The 27,542-nt window shown below is 41.9% G+C and overlaps 1 protein-coding gene across 4 annotated transcripts; it reads left to right on the top strand.

Moving 5' to 3' along the window:
• Positions 1-1,780: 1,780 nt before the first annotated feature.
• On the top strand, positions 1,781-27,542 carry LOC139611208 (nucleus accumbens-associated protein 2). 4 transcript variants are annotated; one of them, XM_071465652.1, is made up of 7 exons: positions 1,781-2,030; positions 21,554-21,735; positions 21,854-22,618; positions 24,040-24,216; positions 25,590-25,695; positions 25,935-26,032; positions 26,130-27,542. In XM_071465652.1, the coding sequence occupies exons 2-7, from the start codon at positions 21,624-21,626 to the stop codon at positions 26,660-26,662; spliced, it is 1,791 nt and encodes a 596-aa protein (XP_071321753.1). In that variant the 5' UTR covers positions 1,781-2,030; positions 21,554-21,623; the 3' UTR covers positions 26,663-27,542. The 4 variants fall into 4 exon arrangements, with proteins under 4 accessions (XP_071321753.1, XP_071321756.1, XP_071321754.1 ...); XM_071465655.1 differs by lacking the exon at positions 1,781-2,030 and adding an exon at positions 18,578-18,599; XM_071465653.1 differs by lacking the exon at positions 1,781-2,030 and adding an exon at positions 20,000-20,318.

Here is a 27,542-nt window from a genome sequence, read left to right as displayed (position 1 = left end):
AATATTTATCATATGCTAGAGTACTCACAATGAGTCAAAAACTGGTGACTTTAGCTTGCAGTGAAGTGTGTCACGCCATGTGAACTTCCTTCATCCCACTGTTACAGATCGATGAATGTGAAGCTCGATCTACTATATTCTTACTAGACCACGGAGTGCTCAAGCTAACAAAATCACCTGTCATTTTATTAGGCTACACTCAACTACAGCTGTTACTAGTTTAGCCGAACAATGAGCCATAATGAAATAAAATCTTGCATTTCATTGCAAACATTTATGAGGACGTAACTGTACAAGTGGCATATGCCCAAGTACAATAAGATCATTATAAACTCACTCTTGAATACCACAGACACATGATAGTCCCTACAGGAATATTAGAGCTATCATACACTTTTTAAAATAGCAAGCGGCACAATAAGCATACTGTAGACTATTAAACCATTAACGCAATGTTAGCCTATACAGACATGTCACAGGACTTAGTGTAGAGTCTCAGAGTTAAGGCTCATCATGGTACAATTAAGTACTGATCCTTGATCCTTGGGTATCACATAGAAACACTTGAGAAGACAGAGGAAACACAAGAAGTTACAAATAAAAAGTCATGAGAAGAGATTAACACCAGTGTCGTCTGTGATATTAATGAACTGTAGTTTATGTGGTTTAATCAGGTAAATTTCCGGGTATTGGTGCTTTAATACAGTATTTCCAGTATAATTCTAATCAACTGTACTTCAGTCAATCGACTTTATCTGATGGCTTTTGTTGCTAGTGGCTTCTTGTTCAGAATAAGATTTTACTTGTAAAACAGATAATTAGATAATAATGTTTGATGGACTGCTTACAACAGCGATTCCCAGCCTCATTAATGTTTAGAGGTCAAACAGAGGTCACAGATGACTGAGTTAAGCAGAGGAAGAGTTCGCTATCTGACACAACTTAATTTTAAAGGGTTGGGAGTTTAAAAAATACATTTAAACAAAACATTAAAGTGAAAAAAAAAAACCCCAATACAACTGCATGCAACATTTTTTTTTTTTTTTTTTGAAAAAGGCCACAAAAATCAAACCCCAAACGCATCACAAGTGAGAAGCCAACCTTTTTAAGATGAACCACGAGGTAGAAATGTACCAATGCATATAGAGCAACGTGAAAAGTACACATCGCATCCTATAAAGTGAGCTGGCAGCACGATCCTGCCGCCGTGAAGTTTGCAGGCCCTGCAGTTGACATTGCGTGTCTGCGGTAAAAGAAAAAGTTGACTTGAGGTCACGCCGCCAGCAGTTGGCGCTTATAATTTAGCAGAACGGCACACATGCGCATCGTGGAGCCCGAGCTGTCATCACATAAAGACACGTGAAGTAACCACACATGTACATTTTCTTTAGGGGCACGGCGGGGCACCTCTGTCCCCCCCCCGAGCCCAAAATGTGCTACAGTATGTCACTTGTGCAAGTAAACACATCGCACACGGTGCTGGCTGCAGGGAAATTCGTTAGTTAGTTTTGTGGGCCGCCCACAGTGGAGTCGTCTATACCTTTAAGCCCGCAGAGTGCACCGAGTTCATGTGTCCGTAAATGCGCACGATGTGACCACTCACTGTTGACAGTCCGTTTGCTGCGTAGACTACAGCAGGACAGTGCACCTACAGTAACCTGGCAGGTCCCAGCAAAAATGTCTGTGTCTTTAAAAAGAAGTCTATACCGAATGGTGCATGATGTCAGGCTGCCTGCAGTCCGTATACTGTTCATGTGAGCGGCGTTCACTTCCTGTAAAGGGACAGAAGCGGGCAGAGAGAGAAAGAGAGAGTGGGATAGAGAGATGGGGGACGAGCGGCCAAGATAGGACTGGAGTGATAGAGAGAGCCAACGGACGAGGGGGAAACCGGGGCCTGCTTTTCTTTTTTTTTTCTTTCTTTTTCTTTTTTTTTTTTAAACACCCCGCAAACTTTATAGGTTATCCGAAGAGAAAGCCTGCCACATCTGCGCCCACTGACAGCCGCAGTTTATGGATTAGCGACATATCGGGTAAATATATCCCCCTCTGTCTTGGCTTGATGTTTGCAGTGTCTGATTTGTGTGACGCATAGGTTTTTTTTTTTTTGTTTTTTTTTACCATGCATTATTCCCCTCGCTTGTCCCTCTTTAAAGGCACAATAGGCGGCTGCACACAGCGACACTGTGCTCACATTACACCGCGGGAGTTAATTCTGATAAACTTAACAGCTCAACTAAGTTAGACTCTTAAAACTTTCTTGACGTATTATCGCGAAATGTGAGGATTTTACGCGGAGCATGGCAGTTCCCGCAGAAGTGTAGCCCACCACACGCCACTGAAAGAATTCAATCAGACATATGATATTTGTAGTTTTTTTTAAATTTTTTTATTTTTCTATTTACCCTCCCCAAAACGTGTAGTCCTACAATAACGTCGGGCAGCGCTTTAAAAACCACAGGAAATAGTATTGTCATGAGTTTCAACTGTAGCCATGAGTGGAGAAAGTGGCATGATATCGGTCTTGCGTCACGATGAAGTCAAAACAAAAAATCTCCACCCACAGTGCGCCCATTGTATTGCTATATGTTGCATGATAGCTAAGGTGAATACACAGGAGCTTGCTGTTTGCGGGGCATCGTCTTAAAAGTGTAGTACTGTTATGTGATCTGACACAGCTGGCCTCTCAGAGCCTCAGTCTGAAGCATTTACATTGTCAACACTGTTGCATCTCCAAATGATGGGTTTGTGTTTAAAAATCTCACCTTGATACAGGAGACGTGCCACTAAGTGGTTTTGTAACATTTATAATCGTTTACAAAACTGCATGGCATAGGCGATAAAGTCTCTTAATGATAAGAGATCACTTAAATTTAACATGTTCATATTTGGAACAAAGTGAAAGCGATTGCAAAATTAAGATGAAATTAAAAAAGTTGTCGTTCAAGTCTCCTTTCTCCACTTGACAGTTGCCTGTCAAGGGTTGTGTCAGTTGAGGCTCTGTTTACCTTACCTGAACCCTGCAGGACTCATCTGACTATACATACAGTAACACCCCCCACCCCCCACCCCCCCGCCTCCCCTTCTTTTCTGTGTACATGAGTGTATTATGTGGCTGGCCCACATGTAGCATGTGGCAATTTTCTTCATTTCCTGTCACTCTCCTTCCCTCTTGCACACATTCTCTCTCTCTGTCACCCTGCTCTCATTCTTATTGTCTGTAGTTCACGGTCGAGTGTCATGGGTTTGATCTCAAGATGACTTTGAAAAAGAAAACCCCCTCAGTATTTGCAGGTTCGTTATGGGCTGCGTCTTATCTTTGTTATGTGGTAACAGTCCAGACGAAGTGTGTAACGTAACAGTATGGCGAGCATCCTGGTCCCCGTCAGGTGTCCCACAGGTCAGATTGCACCTTAAAGCCCGCTTTATAGACTCATATGAATCTTTTAAGTAGTGTAGTGTGAAGTTCACAGCTTGTTTAAAAACATGCTCCTCACAATTTTTACCCTAATGAATTCCACTTTAGAGTGTTCGAGTGTTTTAGTGCCCATCTGTTTCTGCTTCTCTTATGTAAAAATATCATGGGCGATAATGAGTTGTGTTGTGCGTGTCTTTTTTGTGTAGAACTGAATCGGTACGTATCCATAGGTGTACCCGCTTGCCCTAAAGCAACACAAAGACAGCAAGGTAGTCTCTGATAGGGCTGCTCCCAATACGGGGAAATCATTTCGGGGTAATGTGTGTTTGTGCTGCCAAGTTTCTATCTTCAGTGTTTAACACAACATACATGGAAAATGTGGGAGCTTTTTTTTTTTTTTTTTTTTCTAAACGGAGGCCTTCCAACACCACTCGTCTTTGACTTGGACATCTGCCAAAGGGTTGTGATGGCTCTCAACAGCTGTATTTGTCTGTGTGTGTGTGTGTCTGTGAGTGTGTTAGCCTATGTGTGCTCATTTGTGTGTGTGTGTGTGTGTGTGTGTGTGTGTGTGAGCATGTGTGTGTACGTGTTTTCTCGCTGTGTGTCCCGGGATGCCCTTCCTCCATAGGCCTCACACTATACAGCATTCCACAAGGGGGCCCGGGGCTGTCTGCAAGAGGGGAGTGTCAAGGAGAGAGAACGACAACACTGTTTGGAATGGAACTGATGCAGATCCTGAGAGAAAAGAGTGAGGAGTAAAACTGTGAGGCTGGTGCCTCAGTGAAGGTCTTGGGTTGATGGTGTCTCAGCACATGGACAGATACACTGTAAAGAAAAAAGAAAAACATAGTCAGCTGTAGGGCTGTCACGATATCAGATTTTCCCTGTAAGATTATCGTGGCCTAAAGAATTCACAGTAACGATATTTAATAATAATAATAATACTTATGCAATCAGTCAAATTCACCTTTAACTTTGTTTATTGTGTTTCGTCTCTTTTTTGGCCGATGAATTGGACTCAGATACGAGCGTCGGGAGTTGGTGAGTGAGTGGTAATGAGCTGATCAACGAAAGATATACAAGGCCTAACATCTGCCATCATATGTGTGTTATTAACACGATATCAGTGTTTCATTTTTTAAAATATCGCTGTTGCCGTCGTCAGTACGGACATATCAAAACACCACTAGTCACATTACAACCTGCGTGAAATTTCTCCAAAGCTTTATAAGAGGCAGAATTTATCAACACAGGCACATCAGCATGAGCAGTTGGAGAAAACAGCCCTAAAGGTGATTTCCACTGTTTTTTTTTCTTTGATGGCAAATATTTGAGGACAAGCATCAGTCTTAATCCTAACTGTAATTTACAATGACATACATCAGAGGAAGATTAAAAAGGCATGCCGCTGTTATTAAAAATCGTCCAGAGATCCCCCCCCCTCTCACTGCTTCATTAAAACACATTTATTGATCCAAACTACAACATTTAAAATGTGGAGAACGCATTTGTTCCTACTGCTGCCTCATTTGCTGTGTGTGCGCGTGTGTGTGTGCGTGCCTTCATGCTTGGTGCACTTTTTCTCTGTATATGCGTGTGTACTTGTGTGGGGAGTGTGTTTATGTGTGTATGATTTTCCTTTCCTGAGACAGTGGATGAGTCACTGCTGATGGTATGCGATACAGGGCACCAGTCATACATCATGCTCTCATGCATTGGTCTTGTATTTTCTATGTAATGCAGAGCCTGTTCTAGTCAAACCCTGATGGAGAACAAAAAAAAAAAAAAAAAAAAAAAATGCCGCCACTGCTGCTGGTGTGTTCAGGCTTGTTGCTTGCTGTTCAAGGAACTGAGATTTAAACAGTTTAGGATAACTGTGAAGAAATGTATTTCTGTTGAGTGTTAACCCAGAGAGATCCAGCACAGATACCCACACAGAAATCACATCATGTCACAGGTGTTAAAAATGGAAGCAATATATTTTATTTGAAGCTAATTCAAATTTTCTGGACAAATTGGTACGTACTCCAGCACACAGTAAATGACTGTGTAGGTGTTCAACAGTTTTGTTTTTTTTTCCTTTAAGTGGCAACAATTAAAATCTCTTTGCAAATTACAACTTAACTATCTCCAGGTCTATATTGGATTGCTTGTCTTTGGCCAATATGCCCTATTTAGTTTACCCGATGGACTGATAGGAAAATGAGATACCTTAATTCTCTTTTGTGGTGGAACAGCCCAAACTTTATAAACCTGTCAATATGAGAGTAGCACACCAGCCCAATGGTTTAAAGATACAAACATTACTCAGTTACAAGCCGAGGAAGAATATCCGCTCAGTTCCATGTAGGGGTTTTATAGGGCTATAAATTCTCAACTCATGAAATGCTGATGAATAGTCAACAACGTTGGAGGCCCCGCTGACCTTGCCATGTCCACATATTTCCTCATCAAAGCCAAAATTAAGTTGGGAGTCACATCAAATCAGATAGACTGCCAAATGAGTGAATTTGGAAGCGGTGCTGAATGATAGATTTACTTAGATAAACTAAATTATGTCCATCTGACCAATGTTCCACTGCTAACTCATGTGCAGCAGTTACCTGGTAGCGTAACCTTTTTTCACTTCTGAAATAATAGTAAAAATGTTTGGTCAGGAGGAGGGGAAATCATCCAAAAGCCGACATGTGGTTCTACAGTAGATACACAGTGTAAGTGTTGGACCGTATTCATAAAGTTGGCATCAGGAGACTTTTCGTGTTGCCTTATGTCATTGTCATGACAATGTTGTTTTGCAGCCAATCTACATGTATGTGCATGTTCGAGGCGCAAAAGATGATTGCCAAAGCCACAAAACAGGGTTGGGCAGTTCCTCAAATTTGCTGTAATTTGCTTTAAAATATAATGAGACACATCTTGTTTTTAGCTTTCGTTAGTCCCTCCCACTTTCAGCCTCACTCGAGGAAAATTAGGTTGAGGATAAGACAAGATATTTTATGTGTGAAAATATGTGTCTCTTTGTTTGTTTTTGCAAAATGATTTCTTATTTGATAATGTCGCTGTGATAATGTATTTTCTGATCCCATAAAGTACAGTTTATCCTCATGTGCTATGCACAGATGCACATGTGTAATCCGTCTATGTATATGCTAAAATACAGAAAGGTGGAAAAAATAATGAGGGAGCAAATGAGAGAGAGGATCAGCAAAAGCTAATGGGAATCTTGAAATGTAACTGATTTGGACTGCCTTGGCTCACTATGTGCTTTTCAGGAAGCCTTCCAAGAATTTAGACAATGAACAGTAAACATGGCAGGTTCCTCAGAACAATTCCACATTAGATCTCAAAGATCACGTGTCCCTTTTTTTCTCAGAATTGACTGCCCCCACACCACAGTACATTGCAGATAACCGTAGCAGCTACATTTCATGTTCCCAGTGTATGTACTGTACTTACACTTGACAAGGAGCTCTCACAAACTGACAAATGTGCAGAATCTCACTCTCTCTCTCTCTCTTTTTCTTTCTCTCTCTCTCACACACTCACTCTCTCTCTGTCTCACTCTCTCGCTCTGTCTCAGAGATTTCTGGTAAGTGACATGTTTGGCCGTTGGCATAATGCCTAGCAAGATCACATGGCATGAATGTCGTGCCTGTGTTGTGTGTGTGTGTGTGTGTGTGTGTGTGTGTGTGCGCGTGTGTGTGTGTGTGAGTGAGTGTGACTGTACATGTCTGTGCATTTGAGCTTGAGTAGAAAAAAGAAAAGAAAGGGAGCATGTGCACATTTGATTGTTCCAAGTATTTTCAGCATGAATAGGAGCACGTAGCCATAGCAGAGAATTACAGACTGCTGAGAAGTATGACGGGGATGTGTTTTCTGATATAGTCATGAGATCGCATTCTCAAACAGGATGGAAAATTAGATTTTGCACTTAATGACACTACATAGTCAAAGTTTTTTTTTTGCTTCATTTGACGGCAGTTGTGCCATCAGCATATTAAAAATTAATGGAGGTCATGTACCCTTATGGGGAGGTCTTTTCACTTGTTAATGTAACATGCATGAAGAGCAATTTTTTAAAAGCTGGAAATAGCTCAAAGTTGTTCATACTTGTGTAACCATTCTTAGTATTATCTGGCACTTGATTTCCAGTTCTAGGGAACCTTGGTTGAACTCCCTCTGTATATTTAATCCACAGTATGTCAGGGCTTCTAATCATGAGGTCACAAGCCTTCACCTAAATATCTCTTGCTTAAATCAGCTTTGTAACTCCCCATATCTTTGTAAAGCCTCCACTGTAAGTGAAGACAGTAGCCTGAATAGGTTTAGAACAATTTTCCCAGATTTAGATTTTCAGTGAGGGGACATTAGACTTACTGTGAAAGTCAAACCTATAATTCGGGGGATGACGCACGCAGACATGCACAAACATACACACACTTACACACACAAACACATAAATAAACCCCACAGAATCATGCAGATACACACACACACTCATACAAAAGTACACACAGAGGGGGAGAGAGCGAGAGAGAGCACTGTGGATGGCATTTATCCTTGCAGCCCACCTCAATTTTCCATGCTCTTTTGCCATGTGCTGTACATAATTAAATTGCTGCAAACTTCAAGCCTCTCTCAAGACTCCTGCCAGTAAACAAAGCTTGCTAATTACTACAGAGGGTAATAAGTGAGGAAAGCAAACAGGCTGACCCCTTCTCTGTGGCGATGACTTGTCCTGTATGTGCTCCTCATGTCCTAACAGCCTGGCAGAATGCTGGTAGGGGCCAGTGGAAAAAGACAGGAATCTGAGGCGGGTCGTTTTCACTACACAAGGCCCCCCCCCCCCCCCCCCCCCCCCTTTCCCATTTCCACAGCTTACATGCGTTAGCAATTACTGCTAAATCATAGCATTAGCTACTTGATGCTTGCATTGCAACTGTGTTCGCTGCAGCCGTTTAAAGCCACTTTGACTGTATATATTGTCCTGACATTTACTGGTTTGTAATATTTTTTAAGACTGGAAATTTCAGTCAATTTATTTTCTGATGGCAACAAATAATTTTAAAATCTCTTGATGTGCTCTGATTGTGTGTATTTTTTCTGAATAATGAAGAAGTAATCACAGAAATAGACATTGTGGGAAATAATTGATATTCTTACCGAGAGATAGAGATCTGTCCGTTCAAGACAAAGATACAGCCAGCGGCCAGTTAGCTTGGCATTAATACAGGAAATGGAGGGTAACGGCCAGCATGGCTCTGTTCAAAGGTAAAAAAAAAAAATTATCCACCTACCAGTGGATCTTCAGGTCTTCCACAACACTTAACTTAATAACAATATTATTTTACCCATAGAATAGAACGCAATAAAACGCAAGAGTCAAGAAACATACTGAGACAATGTAGAGTATGATTGTAGGATTTACTGTACAAAATACAACAAACTGAGCCTGGTTCATTCATACAGATACTGAAGTAGAGTTAGTTCAACAAACATCGCTTTATATTCCCTGGGGAATCTCCACCTATTGTGGAGCTTTTCTGGTTATCAGGGAATTTTACACCATTATTTCCAGGTTCTTTTCCTTTTGATTATTTATTTCAAACTTCAAAGGTAGGTGAATTTTTTTCAACCCTCCGGCAAAGCTAAGCTAGCTGTTTGTCCCTTTTTCCAGTCTATATGCTAAGCTAACAGCTATGCTGCTTCATGTTTACCGTACAAATGTAGTTGAGTCGTACCAATCTTTTCAGCAAGAATGCAAAAAAAGTATCTCAAAATGTCAAACTGTTTTGATTAAACATAAAAAATGAATTTTGTTCACTGACAAAAAAAAATTACCTTTGTAGCTACAGTAATGTTAATAACAATGGTCTTTATTTATAGAGCACTTTTCTAAACCCATGTTACAACAGTGTCAAAACAAGCAGATCATGAAAACGATTTCTGCATAGAGTAATTACCTTATATTACTCCATATACAGTAATAAGCAAATAAAATGAATAATTCTATAAACCAGTATAGGCAGCATTGCTCCATATTATCAGTCCATTGGCAATACTGGTACATATAGCCCTGTTATCAATTCAAAATCACCGGACAGACACTTAAAAACAGTAGAAAAAAAAACTTGATTGATGTTATGTCATCGAAAAGAGCTTATAACGATGACATCTTTGTGCAGAATCACATCTTTTTTGTACTTTTGTGTGTGTTCATTTTGTGGAACGCCCACATCTTTTAGGAATCATAATTTACTCATCTTCAACTGACCAGCCCACAGCTATACATATGAATATCTGTGAGAACTCAGTGGAATTTTTCTGCTCTGCGAAGGTGCTGTCTGTTTCCATGTTGTTTACTCAATTCTGACTTGAGACAGAGATAAACAAGCTCAGCTCACATAGGTCAGCAAGGGCCCTTTTCACTATTTTACCAGTGTGATGAGGTTATCCGAGGTGACATGTTATTTGAGCACATGTGTGCTGGCATAGTCTGTTGCTGACTCGAAGATTCATAGGTCACAGTGAAGTGTGTGTGTGTGTGTGTGTGTGTGTGTGTGGGTGGTGGTCTGTTGGGGGGGGGGGGGGGGGGGGGGTGTTACATGCACTCAAAATAAATGTGTATGTAATGTGTTGTGCACTTGAACAAACCGTCTTTTATGATACATTTCAACACAAGACGACATTGTGATTTTTATCATGGGTAATCTTTGCTGCATGTCATGAGACGTTCTTTTGATTCACCTACCCTCATCATGATATCAAATAGCATTTCGTTCTCCTGCTTTTTTTCCATTGAAGAGAGTGAATTAAAGCATTCTGTCTGCTCTAATTGCAAAAATGTACATGGGGCACTCAGTCGATGTGGGCACTGCTCTCTCTGTATGTCTTTGTCTGTGTGGGTGTGTGTGTGTGTGTGTGTTTGTGTATGCCTGTCTGTAGACAGTGGGGCACTGATGCTGAAAGATGTGTCCTCATTTTTGCATTGCACGGGGCTCCTCTGGCAGCCATGTTGGGCTGCTCTGATGTCACGCGTGTGTGTCACTGTAGAACATTCAGCTCAGAAACGACAGTGCGGGGTGATCAAAATGGCATGTTTATTCTCTCCATAACCCCCCTCCACTCTCTCTCTTTGCTTCAGTGTCAATCTCTTCCTGCCACTCGCTCTTTCACCCACTGTTGGTGTTATATGCACTGGAAACGTTAACATACACATTTTCATTAAAGTTAGTAGTTTTGTTTCTTTTTCATTATGCAGCCCCTGTTTTTTTATGCACAGAAATGCATCATGTGGGGGAAAAAAACAAGCATTTTTTACTGTGGGGGAATTGAAAGCTGCGTTCACACTTAAAGGTGTGACAATGCTATCAGAGCACAACCTCATTTTATGTGTGTGTTTTTTTTTTAAATTCCTCTCGCCTTGCATGCCCCTGTTTGATTGACACAATTGCTGCAGCTGTTATTCACCATTTTTAATTGCTCTTGGAATCTAAAGTCACTGTCATAACATATCACATGCCTCCAACACGTGAACACCTACAGTACAGACCTTTTCAGTGAAATTGCTGCCAGGTGTTTCCAGCAGGTAAAAATCTATAGACCTGCTATAAGACTGCAAAAGGGATTAACTTTTGACCCATCTTTTGACCCATTTAGACTCTTTCATATTTCTGAAAGGTTTCATAAAGTTAAATAAGGGCAGTGAGAGAAGGTAAGGCTCCTGCACTTGTTGTTTTTCCATGGAGAATTTTTAAGCAAATACCAGAAAAGGCTAGAGCTTGCAAAACCCCTTTTGTTTGTTGGATAGAGCTATGCCCCAGCAGCTATAAGGATAAAAAAGAAATAAGAACCAGCCCCTATAACAGTGTTAGCTATAATTCTCCAATATTTTACCAACTAGCAAGGCATTCTTTCAAAGGAACAGCCCCAAAAACTTCATGTTACAGTTAATATATAGTGAAATAACTTTAGTCTTGTTAAGGGGGCTTGGATGGAAATAAATTGATGAGTACAACTTGGAACAGTCTGAACAGGCAGTGACTAAAACCACATTTTAAAACAAATGCAAATCAAGCAGTTTGAGGTTTAAATGTCCGGGAACTCCCCACCAGATAGTAGAAATGATGAAGCTCCTTGGATGAGTCTAAAACAGCATATCCAGCTGGCTTTGATTTCTAGATGGCATTTTACCTGGCTGACTAAGAATGGCAAACATAAAAACTAAAAATGTTTCTCATTTAGTATCACCTTCTAAAAGTAAACTGTAGAGTTTACCTCTAAGGGTTACCTTCAACTCCATGCTATCCCATACCAACAAAGGCAGTGAAGAAGAAGAATTTAGCAAACATGGATGTTAACAATCTGAATATTTGAAATACTTTTAAGGATTGTTTCAAGGGAATGCACTCAGTGGGTTTGGGTTTGTTTATTAGTTCTCAAGTATACAGACAGTGTTGTGGTGAGTGGTTGTGGTTGAGGTAACGCTGACTTAAGCAGAACTTTTGTTTGTTTTCAGGAAAATTTCACAGGGCACCTTTCCGTAGCTCTGGGACAATAGGACATTTTGAGTTATTGATAAATCAAGACAGAATGACCATTAATAATTTTAATTTGAAGTCAGTCTATTCAGCAGATCAACATTTAATGCATAGAGTGTGTAGACAAATCAAACCTGCATATTCTGTCACCACTCCATTCACTGGATACCGTCTCTCCTGATAGTATATATGTGTGTGTGCAGGATCACCACTGATAAGCTCTCATTTCATGCTGTTTCATCCTATCTTCTACTCTGTCATGCACTGTGAAAATCAAATCACGTTTGGAACAAATGCACAGGGCGCGTCACCGCTGATGCACACTGAAACACTGGCAAACATACAGACCTCCTGTGAAATCTAACCTAATTGTAGTCCTTGTGTGACAGACAGTGACACTCAGCAGACCATCTCATGGCCCCTGTTGTCCCCAGATGAAGGTCATGTTTAAAGAGGTTTTCAATGAAGTTTCTTGGCCATGCGCTTGTGAATCAAAGTGCAGGCAACTACACAACTCCGCTGTGTTTTAGCATACGTGAGTGTCAGATGTCTTGTGGCCAGGAGTGCTGGCACAGCAGTGGGACACCTGCTTTGTAATTGTACTTGCAAGAATAAATTATCAAGGTGCTCTTAAGGCAGGCATCAACCTCAGCCAATTAGCTCCTTCTTACACCGGTACACTCACAGTTCGGAAATGAGGGAGGGCGCGTTGAAATGCTACAGAAGCTTCTCCCAAGAGTAAGCCGGTGTCCTTGTCAAAGCAGAGTCACAAGGCAGGAGAACAACACCCCGGCTGTGATGCCAAGGGCAAATAATGTTTTTCTGAAGTCAGTTTTACTTTGTTGAAGACAAGACAGTAATATGTTTACATACGCCCAGCTTTAGACAATGACGGAGTTTAATAATTCCCTCTGTTGCTTTATTCATTAAACAGTTACCGGTTTTTTAGCTACACCCCGCTAAAACTAACCAAGAGTCTAGAACATTAGCCTTGCAATAAGATAAACTGCACAGCCCTTCCCCTTCTTCTCGACAGTAACGTTCATACACTCCCAGATGGTGCAATTAAACTACAATTAAAGGTACCATGCGTACCATAATTGACACCAATGTCAGTTTGCTCTTCATCAAACATTTCTTCTCCAGTAATGTCATAATGGTCCTTCAAAATACCAAAAAGGCAAAGGTGGAAAAAAAACTAACCAAAAAAAAAAAAACGGCTAGAGCGCGTCAAAACTGAGACTTTGCTGGCAGATCAGTGCATGCCAGCACGAAAGTAGGCCCCTTAGGCTTGTGGAAAATGTACAGTTATGTGTTATATTTTTGAGACACACCAGTCACATGGCAGCTGCGTGCTGATGCCAGTGTTAAGCATTCATTAGTTAGAAACTGTCCCAAAAGAAAAAAAAATATCACATGGCAGTCATGGTGGAGTATATTTTATCCTTGTGTACACACACAAGTACAGGGCTGTCAAACACATTTTTAGACACATTCGTTCCACTAATGGCTCCTGAATCATTTCGCGTGTTATTGGGCTCTCTCTTCCCTCCTTTTCTTCCTGTGCTGCTTACGTCGCTTCCTTATAAGTGGGAAATCGGGGAGTTTTCGGTCTTGTGTCAGTGTTTGTCCAAAATATCTCAGTCTTGCGTGAGTGCTTGGTTTAAGCTTCCTTGATGCTCTAACGTCACACTTATGTGTTGCTATAAACTGGAACGACCTGCAGGCTCCCGTGGTTCTGCAATATGAGTTTAGTGTTACCAAAAAAACAAAAAATCCAACTGTCTTTGTCCTTAAGCACTTTCCCCTGATGTTCTTGTGTCACACTGTATTCTCTTCCCGTTTCCCGTCATATAGCGGGATTTTCTTTCCCAGAAATGGCAGCCTTGGAGGCCTGTTTGGTGATGCTGACATTTTGGAGTCAGTAATGTGGAGGTGGAATCTCTTTTGATTAGAACAAAGTGTCAGCTTGTTGATATCATTTGGCTTCGTTGGTTGCCTTGCTCTGAAAAGCAGACACCAAACGCAACAGTTTGAAATGTAATCACACTATATATAAAGTCACAGCCATACTGGTCAAATTCTGAATGGGAATATGATAAATACAGCCAATCCAGTTTATTTAGCCTTTAAGTATTTCTGTCATTTTGGCTCTTACAGATTCTTGCCTCGCCTAGAAGTCATTTTGAGCTTTACCTTTCTCTGTCACTCTGCCTCGTTTCCCTCATCTCTAACTCTGTTCTCCCTGTGACTGCACTTTGTCAAGTTCTCTCTTGTTCTTTTCTATTTGCATCTTTCACACACACTCCCTCTCTCTTCCCTCTCTCCTTTTCTTCGTCTTCCTTCTCTCTTGAGCTCCTCCTTTTTGCTTCCCTCAATTTAACTTCCCCTCATGTACCTTTCAATCTTTCTCCCTCTTCTGTTTCTATCCCTCAACTATAGGCCCAAAAGTCATCATGAATGTGGTTGAGATATATATATATATATATATATATATATGTGTGTGTGTGTGTGTGTGTGTGTGTGTGTGTGTGTGTGTGTGTGAGTGTGTGAGTATATCCCGATGTCCTAGTCGCTGTAGTTTGGTGTGATGTAGTAGCTGCTGCTACTGTTTGTTTGTTTACCTCCCACAGCCACTTGGAGTCCATTAGCAATGCCTTTGCCTCAGGAGGATCACTCACACACACAGTCACGCACACACACACACTTGCACACACATACTGTACATGCTCTTCCTCTATCTTTCCCTCTGTCTGGTTTTCTCTCACGCACATCACTATGACTGCAAGCTAAACTGACTGGTAGCCCACTGCTAGAGGAGTTTTCTGTGTTTGATAAAGTCCCCACCCACTGTGAAATGTCAGAGCTTCTGGTGCAATAAGAGGTGGTAGTCATTATACTGCTTCAATGCTGTCTTTGTCAATTCAGCTGCTGCAGATCAATATGACATGCATATTTGTGTATAAGTGTGTTCACGTCACAGTTTATCCCTATGACACAGCACAGGATAGGCAGGTATTTAGAATGGATTAATGTTATTGTTAATTTTGCACAAAAGATAACTGAACCTTTGACTGTTTGTTTTCAGGGGGGAAATAAACAGTGACCACCAATTACGGCAGCAGGCATTGTAGTATGGCAATAAACCAAATTGATCAAATTACCAAAATTATGAATCTCTTACAGATCCAAGTCTCACACAGCAATTTTCAAAAATTGCTTGAATTACATATTATTAAATTGACAATAGCTACAACAGCCAATAGGACCATCACTTTAAAAAAGAAAAATCAAGTATTAACAATGGAGAACTAGCATGATATTTGGTCAAACAAATTTGCACACAAACCACATAGCCTATTCTAAACTACCTTTGTACCACTGACGTCGTTCAGTCCATTCATGGTGCATCATGCACCTCAATTAAATCGGCAAGAAAAGATCTTTTGGCCATTTTTAACTTAATATGGAAAACTTGTTATCATACTTATTTACACATCCAGTGGATTTGTAGTCTTGTTTCTGGCCACCTGACCAAAGTTCACTCTCCTTTTCGCTCTGTTTTTGGTCTCCACCAATACCTGAGACGAATATCTGGCTCTTTTAGCTGGTACTTGCTGCACTATGTTCAACAGATAGCCGCTAATTTTGGCTGTCCGCTATTTGATGCTGAACAGGGAGGTTACAATGGGTTTATCAAATATTATTGGCTTAAAACAGCTGCCTGCTTGGGCTAAAAACGACATTGTGGGAGTTGTGCGCCGTAAAACCAAAACAATGCCGGGAACAATGCAGAGTTTGGTGATAACTCTGTGCCTTTGTCGCTATGAGTGACACGGTATTACAGTCTCGTACAAAAGTCAAACTATATTAATCTGGACAAACAAATAAGAAGTGAGACAGAACAAGACATTATTCAGGCACTGATGATGTAAAATAATACTTATTATTACATGTAATGTAATCAGGCTAACTGTGACAGTTTATGATGATAGAGGTTTTAGGTCACATCATACAGTGCCTATATGCGATTGTCTTTATTGTCATTATTGTGTTGCAAACAGCACTGTACCATTAGATAAACCTGAAATTCAGCCCTTTTTTTTCTCCTGGTCACAGACTTACATTATTGGTGCATATTGAGTGAATACAAGTAGAAAAAGATACCAGACAATATTCAGCCCACAACAAATCATTTCATAGTTGTCTGTTTGTTACGTAACTGTGTGAATCATTGGAGGGTTTTTTATTTTTTATTTTTATTTTTTTTTTCCACAGAAAAGATGATTTTGATCCTGACTATGTGCAGACAACTTCACCCAGCGGGGTCTATACACAGAGAATGATGTTGCATTATAAGCAGTGATAAGCAGCCTCTCTCACTCTTTCTCTCTCTCTCGACATCCCATAATGATACTCAGACAGACTCAGGCAGACACCCGCTCTGTCCCGATTGGTAGAACTGTTGCCAGGGAGCGTTGCCGTCTCAACGTGGATAGAATCTGTTGTCTGGTACACTTTAGACATGAGAACAACTGCAGGATCTGAATATTTATAACGAGGGGACTGTTCATATTGTGATTGTATAGAGGCAACATAAGCAAGAGGGGAAGGATCTGTTCCTGTTCGGCTCACTTCAAAAATTTCTTTCAGTTTGCTTTTTTTATCCGTGGATTGCTGTACTTTCAATGAGAAATTAATTAATGTTATTGCTTTTTTCTGCATTTGCCTTCTATATATATATATATATATATATATATATATATATATATATGTATTCAGCACAGTTAGGTTTTTGTTATCTGCATTGTATGGCACCAACTTCACTTCAAGATTGAACTTACTTGAACTATTTCACAAAGTACTAAATGGTGAATGCGTGAATCCTAATTGTGTATGACTTTTATGGTTTTATGTTTGAATGTTACCCTGTTGTCATTCAGTAGGTAGCTACAGTACAACTAGTAATTAAAATCTGTGTGTGTCTGTGTGTGTGTGTGCGTGTGTGTGTGTGTGTGTGTGTGTGTGCCATCTGGCGAATCGTCTCATTTCTTCATATTATTCAAATATGCCTGGACCTGCTGCTACAGTTAATAACACTGTGCGTAGGTATGAATCCTTGATTAAAATGGATGTAACACATTCCAACAAAGCAGACAACAGCAATCACAGCAGCATTCAAAACTCATATCTCAACTCACAGACTACACAGACACACACACACATGCACATACACACTCACACATGCGCATACACACACACACACACACGCCCGACGTGCAGTGCCAAGAGTCACGGCCTGGTATATAACGATGATTATAAAAACACGCCTTGGTATGCGAGAAACTTTGACGTGGAAATGCAAACACACACAGGAGGAAATGAGGACACGGGCAATAGAGAGGCACACATACATAGGCACATATAATCACTCGTTAGGCAAACAAGTTGAGGGAGTTCATGCCTTATATTTTTTTATCAGGCATGTGCAAAGTCTATATTTAATGCGAGCAGGAGAAGAGTGCAATTTGCATGTGCATGATTGTGTTTGTCTACGTGTGCTGTTAGGTGTGTGTGTGTGAGCCTGTGTACTCTCATAATGTACATGTTCACACCTCTTTGTTTCATATTCATCCTTGCATACATTTACATGCACATGCGGCTGTGTGCCTGTGTATATGTGCAGCGTGGCACACTGCCGTCCTGTCTGCCTGACTCAACATATTCTCCGTTCGCTCGTTCACTCTCCTTTGCTCTTTCTCTCCCCCACCTCCCCTCCCTTTTCCTCTTTTCAACCCCCCCCCCCCCCACCCCTCCCCTCCCTCTCGCTCTGCCCGGCTGGCACGTACATGCATGTCTGTAGACTCTGTACTGTGCTTGCTGCCGTGGCACGCGCCAGCCTCACTGCAATGCAGCCCTGTGTGCATTAATTGGCAGAGAGACAGTGGGTACGTGGTATGCAGGGCGGGAAGGATAGAGAACAGGGAGAAAGGGGAGAAGAAAGAGGCGATGTAAGGACACAATAGTGACAATAACTGTTGGATGGACTGATGGACAAGCAGTGGGGCAGGCTCATAAGAGGGACAGAGGGACAGACAGACCAACAGAACGTGTATTGCTGAGTGTGCACAGGGAGATTACCTGTTCTCTGTGTTGGTGTGTGTGCAAAGGAGCAGGGGAATGTGTATATACCTGTTTGCATTAGTGTGTTTGCAGATTTGTGTCTCCGGCGTTTGACTGTGCTTTTTGTAGGTGCTCACTCATGTGTACCTATATGTGCCGTGCAGATATCACACTGCTGGGGCACAGCTCTCTAAACCAGAGTCTGACTCACTGTATTCAACGCTTTGTGATATCCTCCCTTTCATATTTCCGCTGTGACTGAAGAGTAAAAGTTTGCTCAGTTTAGCACAACTTTCTCTACTTGAGGTTTCTCTGGCACAAAAAAAAAAAAAAAAAAATGTGGCAATGTGTTTGGATGCTTTCTGAGGACAGTCTCCGATATAATAATGCTCTGCATCAGCTTTTTTTTTTTTTTTCAACAGATTGTGTATTCTGAGGTGCAAGGATGGAATGAGATCTGGAAAGCTTTCACCAAAATGTTTACTGTCTTCATGTCTCATCACCCAAAATGCAGTGTGGAGGTCAGAAAGCTTCCCACATTGTGTTTTTTAGGTCTTCACTCTGACATGCATGAATTACACAACATTTACATGTGTATGTGTGTGGGTATATATGCACGTACATACTGTAAAATGCACTTACTCATCCGTCACAGCAGTTTTGTATTCTTATCCTCCCACACACATCTTTCTGGAAATTATCCTCCCTGCTCGCTGTTGTCTTTTGTCTTTCCTTCCCTGTCACAGGCTGCGACATCTGGCTCCTGTCCTCTCTTGTCCACATCAAGCAACGTTTAGGGAGGCTGTCCGGTGCGCTGGTCAAAAAAAAGTACCAGCAAAAAAAAAAAAAAAAAACCCACAGAAATGTCACCTGAGTAAGCAGAGCCACCAAAGTGGAGGCGTAAATTAATCATTCAATTTATCAATTCATGTAGAAATACAAAATAGTCTTGCGTGAAGACAGTACTTCTCTCTACTTGTGTGTAGGTGTTTGGCAGAGAGGTCCTTGCATGATTCAGAGAAAATACACAACACTTGCTCAAAAGTAAAACCTCTTTTTTTAACTATTGTCTGTACTGTAAGAAAAAAGGGAAATACCTTGAAATGACAGATTGTGTTTTTGACAAATCTTTTTAATTCTATAATTGGAGGGATTAGAGGCTTACTGCATTGTATGTTTTAAAGCTTCCAAGTTAGTGATGCTTTGCTTTACCAAGATGACCGGTGACGTCTGCTCTCCAGACTTGCGTCAAACAGGAATTTCACAAGTTTCACTATTGGATGTCCAATTAATTAATAGTTTCTGTGACCTCTGTGAGATTTTTTCATTTCTCTTTTGTCTTAGTCATTCTCCACTCTGTTTGACCATATAGGCATTTGTGTCCAGGGGCAAGTGGCAGAAGTTGCTTCAACCTAATTGTCTTTCTCTACTCGTACTGTCCTCAAATGACTTTCTCTCTGTCTCAACTCTCTCCTCCCTCCCTCCCTCTTTCCCTCCCTCCCTCTTTTGCTTCTCTCTAGCTCTGCCCAGTCTCTGTCTCCGTCTGTAACTGTAGCCTGTGTTTTTCTCTCCCTCCCACTCCCTGCAACGTATAGATACTGCATTGATCAGACACACGCGCGCAGACACATGCACACACACACACACACACTAACACACACACACACACACACACACACACACACACACACACACACACATACACACACACACACACACTGAGCCTCCCACTCCTTTCATCATTGATTCGCTCTGCTCTGCTCTCTCTTTCTCTCTCCCCATTCTCTCTCTTTCTCTCTCTTCCCCTCTCTCTCTCTCTCTCTCTCTCTCTCTCTCTCTCTCTCTCTCTACAGCGGCACTTGTTGAATTCAACCCTTGGAGAATAGAGAGAGGGGAGAGAAACAGAGAGAGAGATAATGACAGGGAGGCAGAGGGAGGCTTTGAGACAGTGCTGGAACAGACAGTGAGCACAGAGAATGGGGCTTTGGAGGATATAGAGATATAAGATAGGCTGGTGAAGACAGACAGAGAAAAGTCAGTCAGACAGCAGAGAGAATCATCTTTGAAACAGTGGGAATGACACTTTAAGTGAAAGAGAGAGCCAGCCAGACGGAGTACATCAGAGTGCTCTCCTTCCATCTCTAACTACTCCTCGTCTGTCCTGGTCCTGGCTGCTGGTGGTGTGTTTGTGTGTGTCAAGGCTCCATGGTGTGTCTTAACCAGAAGACTGGCTTACACAGGTCAGAACTGTCTGGGATTACAGTAAGCGTTTTTTTTTTGTGTGTGTGTGTGTGTGTGTGTTTGTGTGTGTGTGCATTTGTGCATGTGTGAGAGTCTTAGCAGGAAAAAGTCTTATGCTGGTTCCTCCAGGTGAGTGCTTGCATGCCAGAGTACACAGTAATTTCCCCACGCAGCCTGTACTGTGTGTGTTTATGCATGCACACTTTTATGTAAGTAAGCCAGAGTGCATGTCTGTCTGTATGGAGTGCATGAAGTGGGAGTGAGACAGAGCGTGTGTGTGTGTAAGAGAGGCGGTGACATTTTTTTTTTTTCAGTTTGTATTCCTGGAAACTGTTCTGCAGCATTGCTCAATAATGAAACTAGTGCGTATATGTATGTGTGTGTGTGTGTGTGTGTATATGTGTGTATGTGTGTGGGTTGGTGGGGAGAAAAAAAAAAACAATGACACAAGGTTCAGGGAAGAAAAGAAGGTGCAAATATGCCTGGAGAATGTTACTGAGCAGGAGCAAAGGGAGCTATCAAAGTTAATATCACATTGTGCGCTGTGTTGTTGTGTTTTCTAGCCAGAGTTTAGAAAGAGAACGAAGTGCTGACAGGGGTATGGAGTTAGCAAAATCAAGCAGAAACCCTACCCCTATGACATGAAAAACTGATTGTATTCATTGTGGTTTCCTCGCTGAGAGAAGTTGTTGTCATGGCTGACTTACAGGTCATTTGAGTCTGGAGGAGAATATTGTTGTTGATACAGTAGAGTGCATTACATGGAATGAGTCCTGGACAGGTTACGGGAATTTAAATCATGTAAAACAACATAGCCTGAAGGTGTTTCACAATGTTCTCATGTACAGTAGGCACGGCATTGTATTCAGTTTGTTTTTTGTTTTTTTTTGTTTTTTTTTTTCTTCTTGTGGACTGACTTGACTCCTCCTTTCTCTCTCCTGCCTCTACTCTCTCACCCACCATCTCTGCATATCCATCTCTCTTTCACACACCTCTCACTTCTTCCTCAACTGTATTCATTTTCTCACTTCATCTCAACTCTATTTTCATTCTTGCTCTCTGCTTCTTTTAAGATTCTCTCAATCTTCCCTTCTCGCTTCTCTACCTCCCTCTGGCATGTCTTTTCATCTTTCACGCATTTTCTATTCACTCCTCCTTTATCACTGTATTTCTCGTCTCCAACGTCTTTTCCATGCCTTTTTTTTTTTTTTTTTTTTTTTTTTTTTTTATACAGATGCCTCTCTCAGTAGCAGAGTCTGCAGTGAATATCTGAAACCCCATCTTCCTCTTCCTCCGCGGCCAACATGTCCCAGCTGCTCCATGTGGAGATCCCGAACTTTGGAGCCACAGTTTTGGGCTCCCTCAATGAGCAGCGCCTGCTGGGACACTACTGCGATGTATCCATCCTGGTCAAAGGTTGGTTAGCAAGAAATCTTGAGTTTTTCTATTATTTACTGAACTTTGAAACCATACTAGAATTTGTCATCAATACCCTCAACTTCTTTTTCTGTTCTCTGTTATTTCTATCAACCAGGTCAGGCATTCAAAGCCCACCGGGCCGTTTTGGCTGCCAGCAGCCTCTACTTTCGTGACCTCTTCAGCAGCTCCACCAAGACCCAGTTTGAGTTGCCCTCCTCAGTCACACCTGCTTGCTTTGAGCAAATCCTCACTTTCTGCTATACAGGGAAGCTAACAATGGCAGCTAGCGAACAGCTGGTGGTCATGTACACAGCTGGCTACCTCCAAATTCAGCATATAGTTGAAAGAGGCATGGACCTAATGTTCAAAGCCAACTCACCTCACTGTGACTCGCAAACAGCAGGGTCCTTAGAGGAAACAGGATCCGAACCGCAGAGTCCTTCTAATAATGGTAACGGCCTAGCGGTGGCCGCCCTTTTGGGAACCCCGGGCTGGTCTCCATCCCTACTCTTGCCGCCACGTAAGATTAAACTAGAAGGGGGTGACCCGACACCCTTGACAATACCCTCGACACAAAGCAAGATTTCATCTTCAGAGTTGGGGAGTCGACTGGCGAGGGCCAGTTCATTGTTCTACACAACGGCTGGAGGGACCCCCATCCCTGGTTTGCCTCCTTACCACCTTCAAGCGGCCGGCGGAGGTGGAGCAGGGGGAGGAGCAGGAGTTGAAAGGTCTAGTCCTGGAGCATCCAGTTTGCCCACCACTGACAGTCCTACATCCTACCAGAATGAGGATGAGGAGTTTGAGGAAGAGCCTTATGACGGTATCACAGAGGATGCCTACAGTCACCTCTATGGACGTTCGGCTAACCCCTATGGGAGTGAGTATTTGTCAGATTGATGCCTTTCCTTTACTCAGGAATGATTTTCATCATTAAAACCTTCTCAAAAACTAATATTACATTTTTACCTTACAACAAACTTTACTTCTTAACTACAGTTAATTAGAGTTGTCTCAAGGAAAAACTTGACAAATGAGAAATGCTAACAAGACAATCTCAATAGCAATCCTGCATCAGTTTTATCTTTCTAGTCATGTAAGGTCTGACTAAGTGCATCACTTTCTCAATTGCCCTTGGCTCAGATGGCCACAATTCATTTGATATTAGACTATTCTAAAAGTGAAACTCGGCATGACTTGCAGAAATATATAACCATAAATGTAGAGGTTTCATTGCTCCTTGTCCAGACTTGTTATGTATTGGACAAAAAAACTGATGCACATTCATTTCATCCCAGTTACATTATTTAATCTTTCATAAATCATGTATCCTGAGCATCTTGAAAAAGCAGGATGTTGTGCCTCCAGTGTGTGTGTGTGTGGGGGGGTTCTCTCAGCATAAAGATAGCTTTATGGAGTTATGATTGGAGTGCATCGTGACCAACAACACACGCCTTATCACAGCTACAACAGCTGGTCTGTACTGCTTTTTGTTATGTTTTTTTTCTTCTTCTTTTTCATACTGTTGTACATTTGCCTACACATGCAGGCACAGATTCTATGATCATATGTGTTTGCATACCAAGATAAACACACAGACTGGACACTAGTGGATAGTCACAAACCCAAATTCACATGCACACACACACACACACACATACACACCTCCCATCATCCATAGCATCCTGCGGCTCAAAGGCATCAGACAGCTTTGTCAAACTCTCGAGTTTCAGATATTTATGAAATCCACTCTATCTGCAATCAGTCAGAGCACCCCAGGGTGACATTGTGGGATATTTGAGAACCATTGACATCGTGTGAGTGAGTGTGTGTGTGTGTGTGTGTGTGTGTGTGTGTGTGTGAGCATGCGCGCACAAGTGCACAGGAGGTGTGTGCACGTGCATACCCTCAAAAGTCATCTTAGAGGTTAGGGGAAACAATTTTGTGAGTAAGAACCTAACACCCAGCTTTGGATCTGTCCCCCTCCAGAACTCAAGTTGCTGATGCAGCGTCATGACTTATCTGGGATACATCTGCAATGCTCTAAAACATTTATGAAACACAACAAACTTGTATGAGATTACACCAACCTGCTTTACTGATTAGATTTTGCAGTCTCTCTGTAAATAGGGGACACGGAGGGTGATGGAATGATATAATAACTTTGTTTTCATTGTTTACAGTAATAAGTGTATACATGCATGTACACATTTATCTTTCCCTGTTTTGCGGTGCAACACAAAACCCTTTTGGCTTTTGAATCCGGTCTGAACCTTTTCTGTTCTTGCTTGCTTTCATCAGTCCAGGACAAGCCAGAGATGGCAGCGATGCCCTTGGCCTTGGAGAACCGCAACTGTGTGCTGATCCGTCGGGACCTGGTGGCGCTGCCTGCTAGCCTCATCAGCCAAATAGGCTACCGCTGCCACCCTAAGCTCTACACAGAGGGGGACCCTGGGGAGAAGCTGGAATTGGTAGCTGGTAGGCACGCACATACTTCTACACCTTGTCTACATTTTAAAAACAATTTAAAACTCAGTGGCTGGCCCAATTAAATTTAATTGATCTCAACAAATAAACTCACAAGGTTAGAGAACCCCATCAATGTGAAATAGAAAAATTTAAAGCTGGCTGTCCACCCAAAATCAGTAACTGAGCAAAGAGTGATTGGGAAGGTAACCGACAACCCAGTGACCTCTCTAATATCCCTTTACAGCCATAAGACGCATGTATTCAACCTGCGTTTGACCCCAACTAAATGGCTGTCAGAGGTTAATCTCTGATCAGCACTATTCATGTTAAGTCCAGTTATAATGTAATTAAAAGCTTTTGGTGAAATTATGTTTAGACGTCAATAACAAAAGCCTGTTCAGTAAAGTAGCTTTTTACCCATGTTAAAGCCAGGTCAGGAGGAGGGTCAGATGGTGTTCACCGAGTCATCAGATCGCGGTAGCAGGTTTGACCCTTGTCACTGTGTCAGTCTGAAAGGGATAAAACGAAGATGCACATAGAGTTTTTCTGCAAAGAGATGACTGTGACAGAAGGACAACCATCTCTGCAGTAGCCATCAATCAGGCCTTTATGGTAGAGTGACTAGACAGAAATCCCTTTGGAGTAAAAAGCATATGACAGCCAGGAGTTTGCCAGATAGCTCTTAGAGGGCTCCGAGAGCATGAGGAAAAAGATTTTTTTGGTATGATGAGACAAAGCCGAACTCTTTGGTCTAACAGCCAGATACTGCTCTTGGCTGTCAGACCAGAGACTTTCAAAGAGAGCAGGTACCGCTCAGCATGTAGCTAATATTATTCCTTCAGTGGACCATGGCAAGAAGTTGAATCAATTTAATATTGAATCTTTTCAGACAAAAGAATGGAGTCTGAATACTTCCCAGTCTCCTTTACAGGTGGACACAGCTGAACACAATGATATGTGAGCAAGTTGTGCAAAATGTTCAGACGCAAAGTTACCACATGGTGAGATTCAATCAAATCATACTGTAACTGAATTAGAAACAGAATGGAACACAATGGAAATGTGTAATTCAGTTGTGTAGTCTGTATGTAAGATGCAGACTACAATACATGAAATGAAAGAGACTGTATTGTAAAGGAAGCAAAACCAAGTAATTTAATGGTGCAGTGCTTTTATGGCCTTCAACTTTGATTCCTTCCCCAGTAACTCCATTACAGATCTCCTTGAACATGAATTTCAAATGTGGCAAAAGACTAAAAGATGAACTAGTTTATGGGACCAAAGACAGAAAAGACAAAGCTTTACAGTCTTGAGAGGCAAAGAAATAGGTTATGTAATGTGAGGACTTTTCTCAGCAGATCTTCCTTCTTCTTACTACTCAGGTACACAGGTGTTCATGACTCGAGGCCAGCTGATGAACTGTCATCTATGTGCCGGTATCAAACACAAAGTCTTGCTCCGCCGTCTGCTAGCCACATTCTTTGATAGGTGAGTATAAAGACATGCACAGCTAAAGAGAACAGTTTGTATTAGTCCTTAAGGAGCCACTGTAAGATCTGAGTCCTGTGTATGACTCCAACACAACCACAGTTGTCACAAACCAACTTTCACACTCCATCTGTGGCCATGTTGTGCAATGCGGTTAGTTATGTGTGTTCCCATGTTTGCCTACTTCCATGTGCCTATAGCTGACTCTGCCCCCTGGTGTTGACTCTGTATCTTTGCAGAAACACTTTAGCCAATAGCTGTGGGACTGGTATCCGTTCTTCTACTAGTGACCCCAGTAGGAAACCCCTGGACAGCAGGGTCCTCAACGCTGTAAAACGTAGGTTTATTCTCCAAATCATTTAATATATGAGACAGAATTTCCAAACAGCACATTTTGTTAACATGGAGTTGTTGCTGTTTTCTCTCTTTTACAGTCTACTGTCAAAATTTCAACCCTAACTTCAAGGAAAGTGAAATGAATGTGATTGCTGCCGACATGTGCACAAATGCGAGGCGTGTCCGCAAGCGATGGTTACCCAAGATCAAGTCCATGCTGCCTGATGGCATGGAGGTGTACCGTGCAGGAATGGGCATGGGTGCTGCTGTCGGTTTGGGTCTGGCACTGGGCGCCCCTCAACCAGGGGTATCCCTCCCCTTTGAGCCTGACTTCAAGACCCTAGAGCAAAGGTTGTATCCAGATCGTAAGGACCCTCTCAGGACTCACCCACCACTGACAGAGGGCAGCCCAGGGTCTGGGGCAGCTGGAGCGGAGGCTGAAGGTGAAGGTGAAGGAGTCGCCCCGGAGGAGCAGGAGGAAGATGAGGATGAAGCTGGGTTAGAAGGTGTAGATGGATCACTGGGGGCGCCAACTTTGATCCCAGGGGCTGAGGCAGGCAATTGTGGTGACACGCCGCCTGAGCAGGAAGTGGAAAGTTTTGGACAAGGTCTGAGGGTGAACGGACAGTGAATGTCCTTTTGGGCTGCCTCTCACTTTGTGAAATCTGTTTAACACCGCATTTTCTTTTGCTTGCATCTGGTCCACCACTCTTTCTTCTCCTCTGTGCTTCCTCAACAGGAATGATCAGCACAAGAAGCCGCGCTCGTAGATCTTACTAACAGAAATTTGTCACACATGCATGCGCGCACGTGTGCTTGTGATCGTGGAAGTAGACACAGGCATGGCATTAGCACATCAAGAAAATCAATGATCTCTTCTCCACCCTTTTCATCGTGTATTCAGTATTTACTCAGTATTTCAGCACCCGCAACAATATTACAAAGGCCTGATAGCAGAACAAATGGCTGTAATGATTCATGAATCCAGTGCAATACAAAAGCAGTAGCTGCTTTGCTGGCAGTTTATGGAGTGCGGTATTAATGGTTTGTAAAATAATTCCGTTTTCTTGGAAAGCTGCTTCTAAAAATAACCCACCTAACCTTGGGAAAAACAGATCAGAGAAACTCTGCTCTCTTAAAAATCAGCTTATTTTGCAGTGTTTGACTACTTTACATCATATTGTTGTATGTTGTATTTCCTGATAAAACAGCATGTCGTTTTTATGATAAAGATGAGGAAAGGTTTTTTTTTCCGGGAAAGCTCTCCACAATCACATGGAGTTGTTTTTTCATGCACATTTGCCCGTGACACATCGGATTAGGTTGTCAATGTGATGCCTGTGTCTGCTCCAGACAGCCCCTCTGAACCATATACACACACACATACAGAAACACACACATGTGCGCACATTTCCCACCTTATGATACTAGCCTTTAATATCTGCACCAATGCATTGAAAATACACCATGCAAAAAACAAAAAAAAAAAAAGAAAAAAACAAAAAAAAAAA

Source organism: Trachinotus anak, unplaced genomic scaffold (genome assembly GCF_046630095.1).
Source record: "Trachinotus anak isolate AG129_WGS33_773 ecotype Australia unplaced genomic scaffold, CSIRO_AGI_Tana_v1 ptg000028l, whole genome shotgun sequence".
NCBI classification, from domain to species: Eukaryota; Metazoa; Chordata; class Actinopteri; order Carangiformes; family Carangidae; genus Trachinotus; species Trachinotus anak.
The sequence above is the reverse complement of the archived record's forward strand: the minus strand, read 5'-3'. Positions and strand labels throughout refer to the sequence as shown.

What these genes read in the sequence shown, in the direction of transcription:
- LOC139611208 (XM_071465652.1), top strand. Translation starts at nt 21,624, where the DNA reads ATGTCCCAGCTGCTCCATGTGGAGATCCCGAACTTTGGAGCCACAGTT. An exon ending in GAAGCTGGAATTGGTAGCTG is followed by an intron (nt 24,217 to 25,589) that starts GTAGGCACGCAC and finishes CTTACTACTCAG; the next exon opens with GTACACAGGTGTTCATGACT. An exon ending in GGTCCTCAACGCTGTAAAAC is followed by an intron (nt 26,033 to 26,129) that starts GTAGGTTTATTC and finishes TCTCTTTTACAG; the next exon opens with TCTACTGTCAAAATTTCAAC.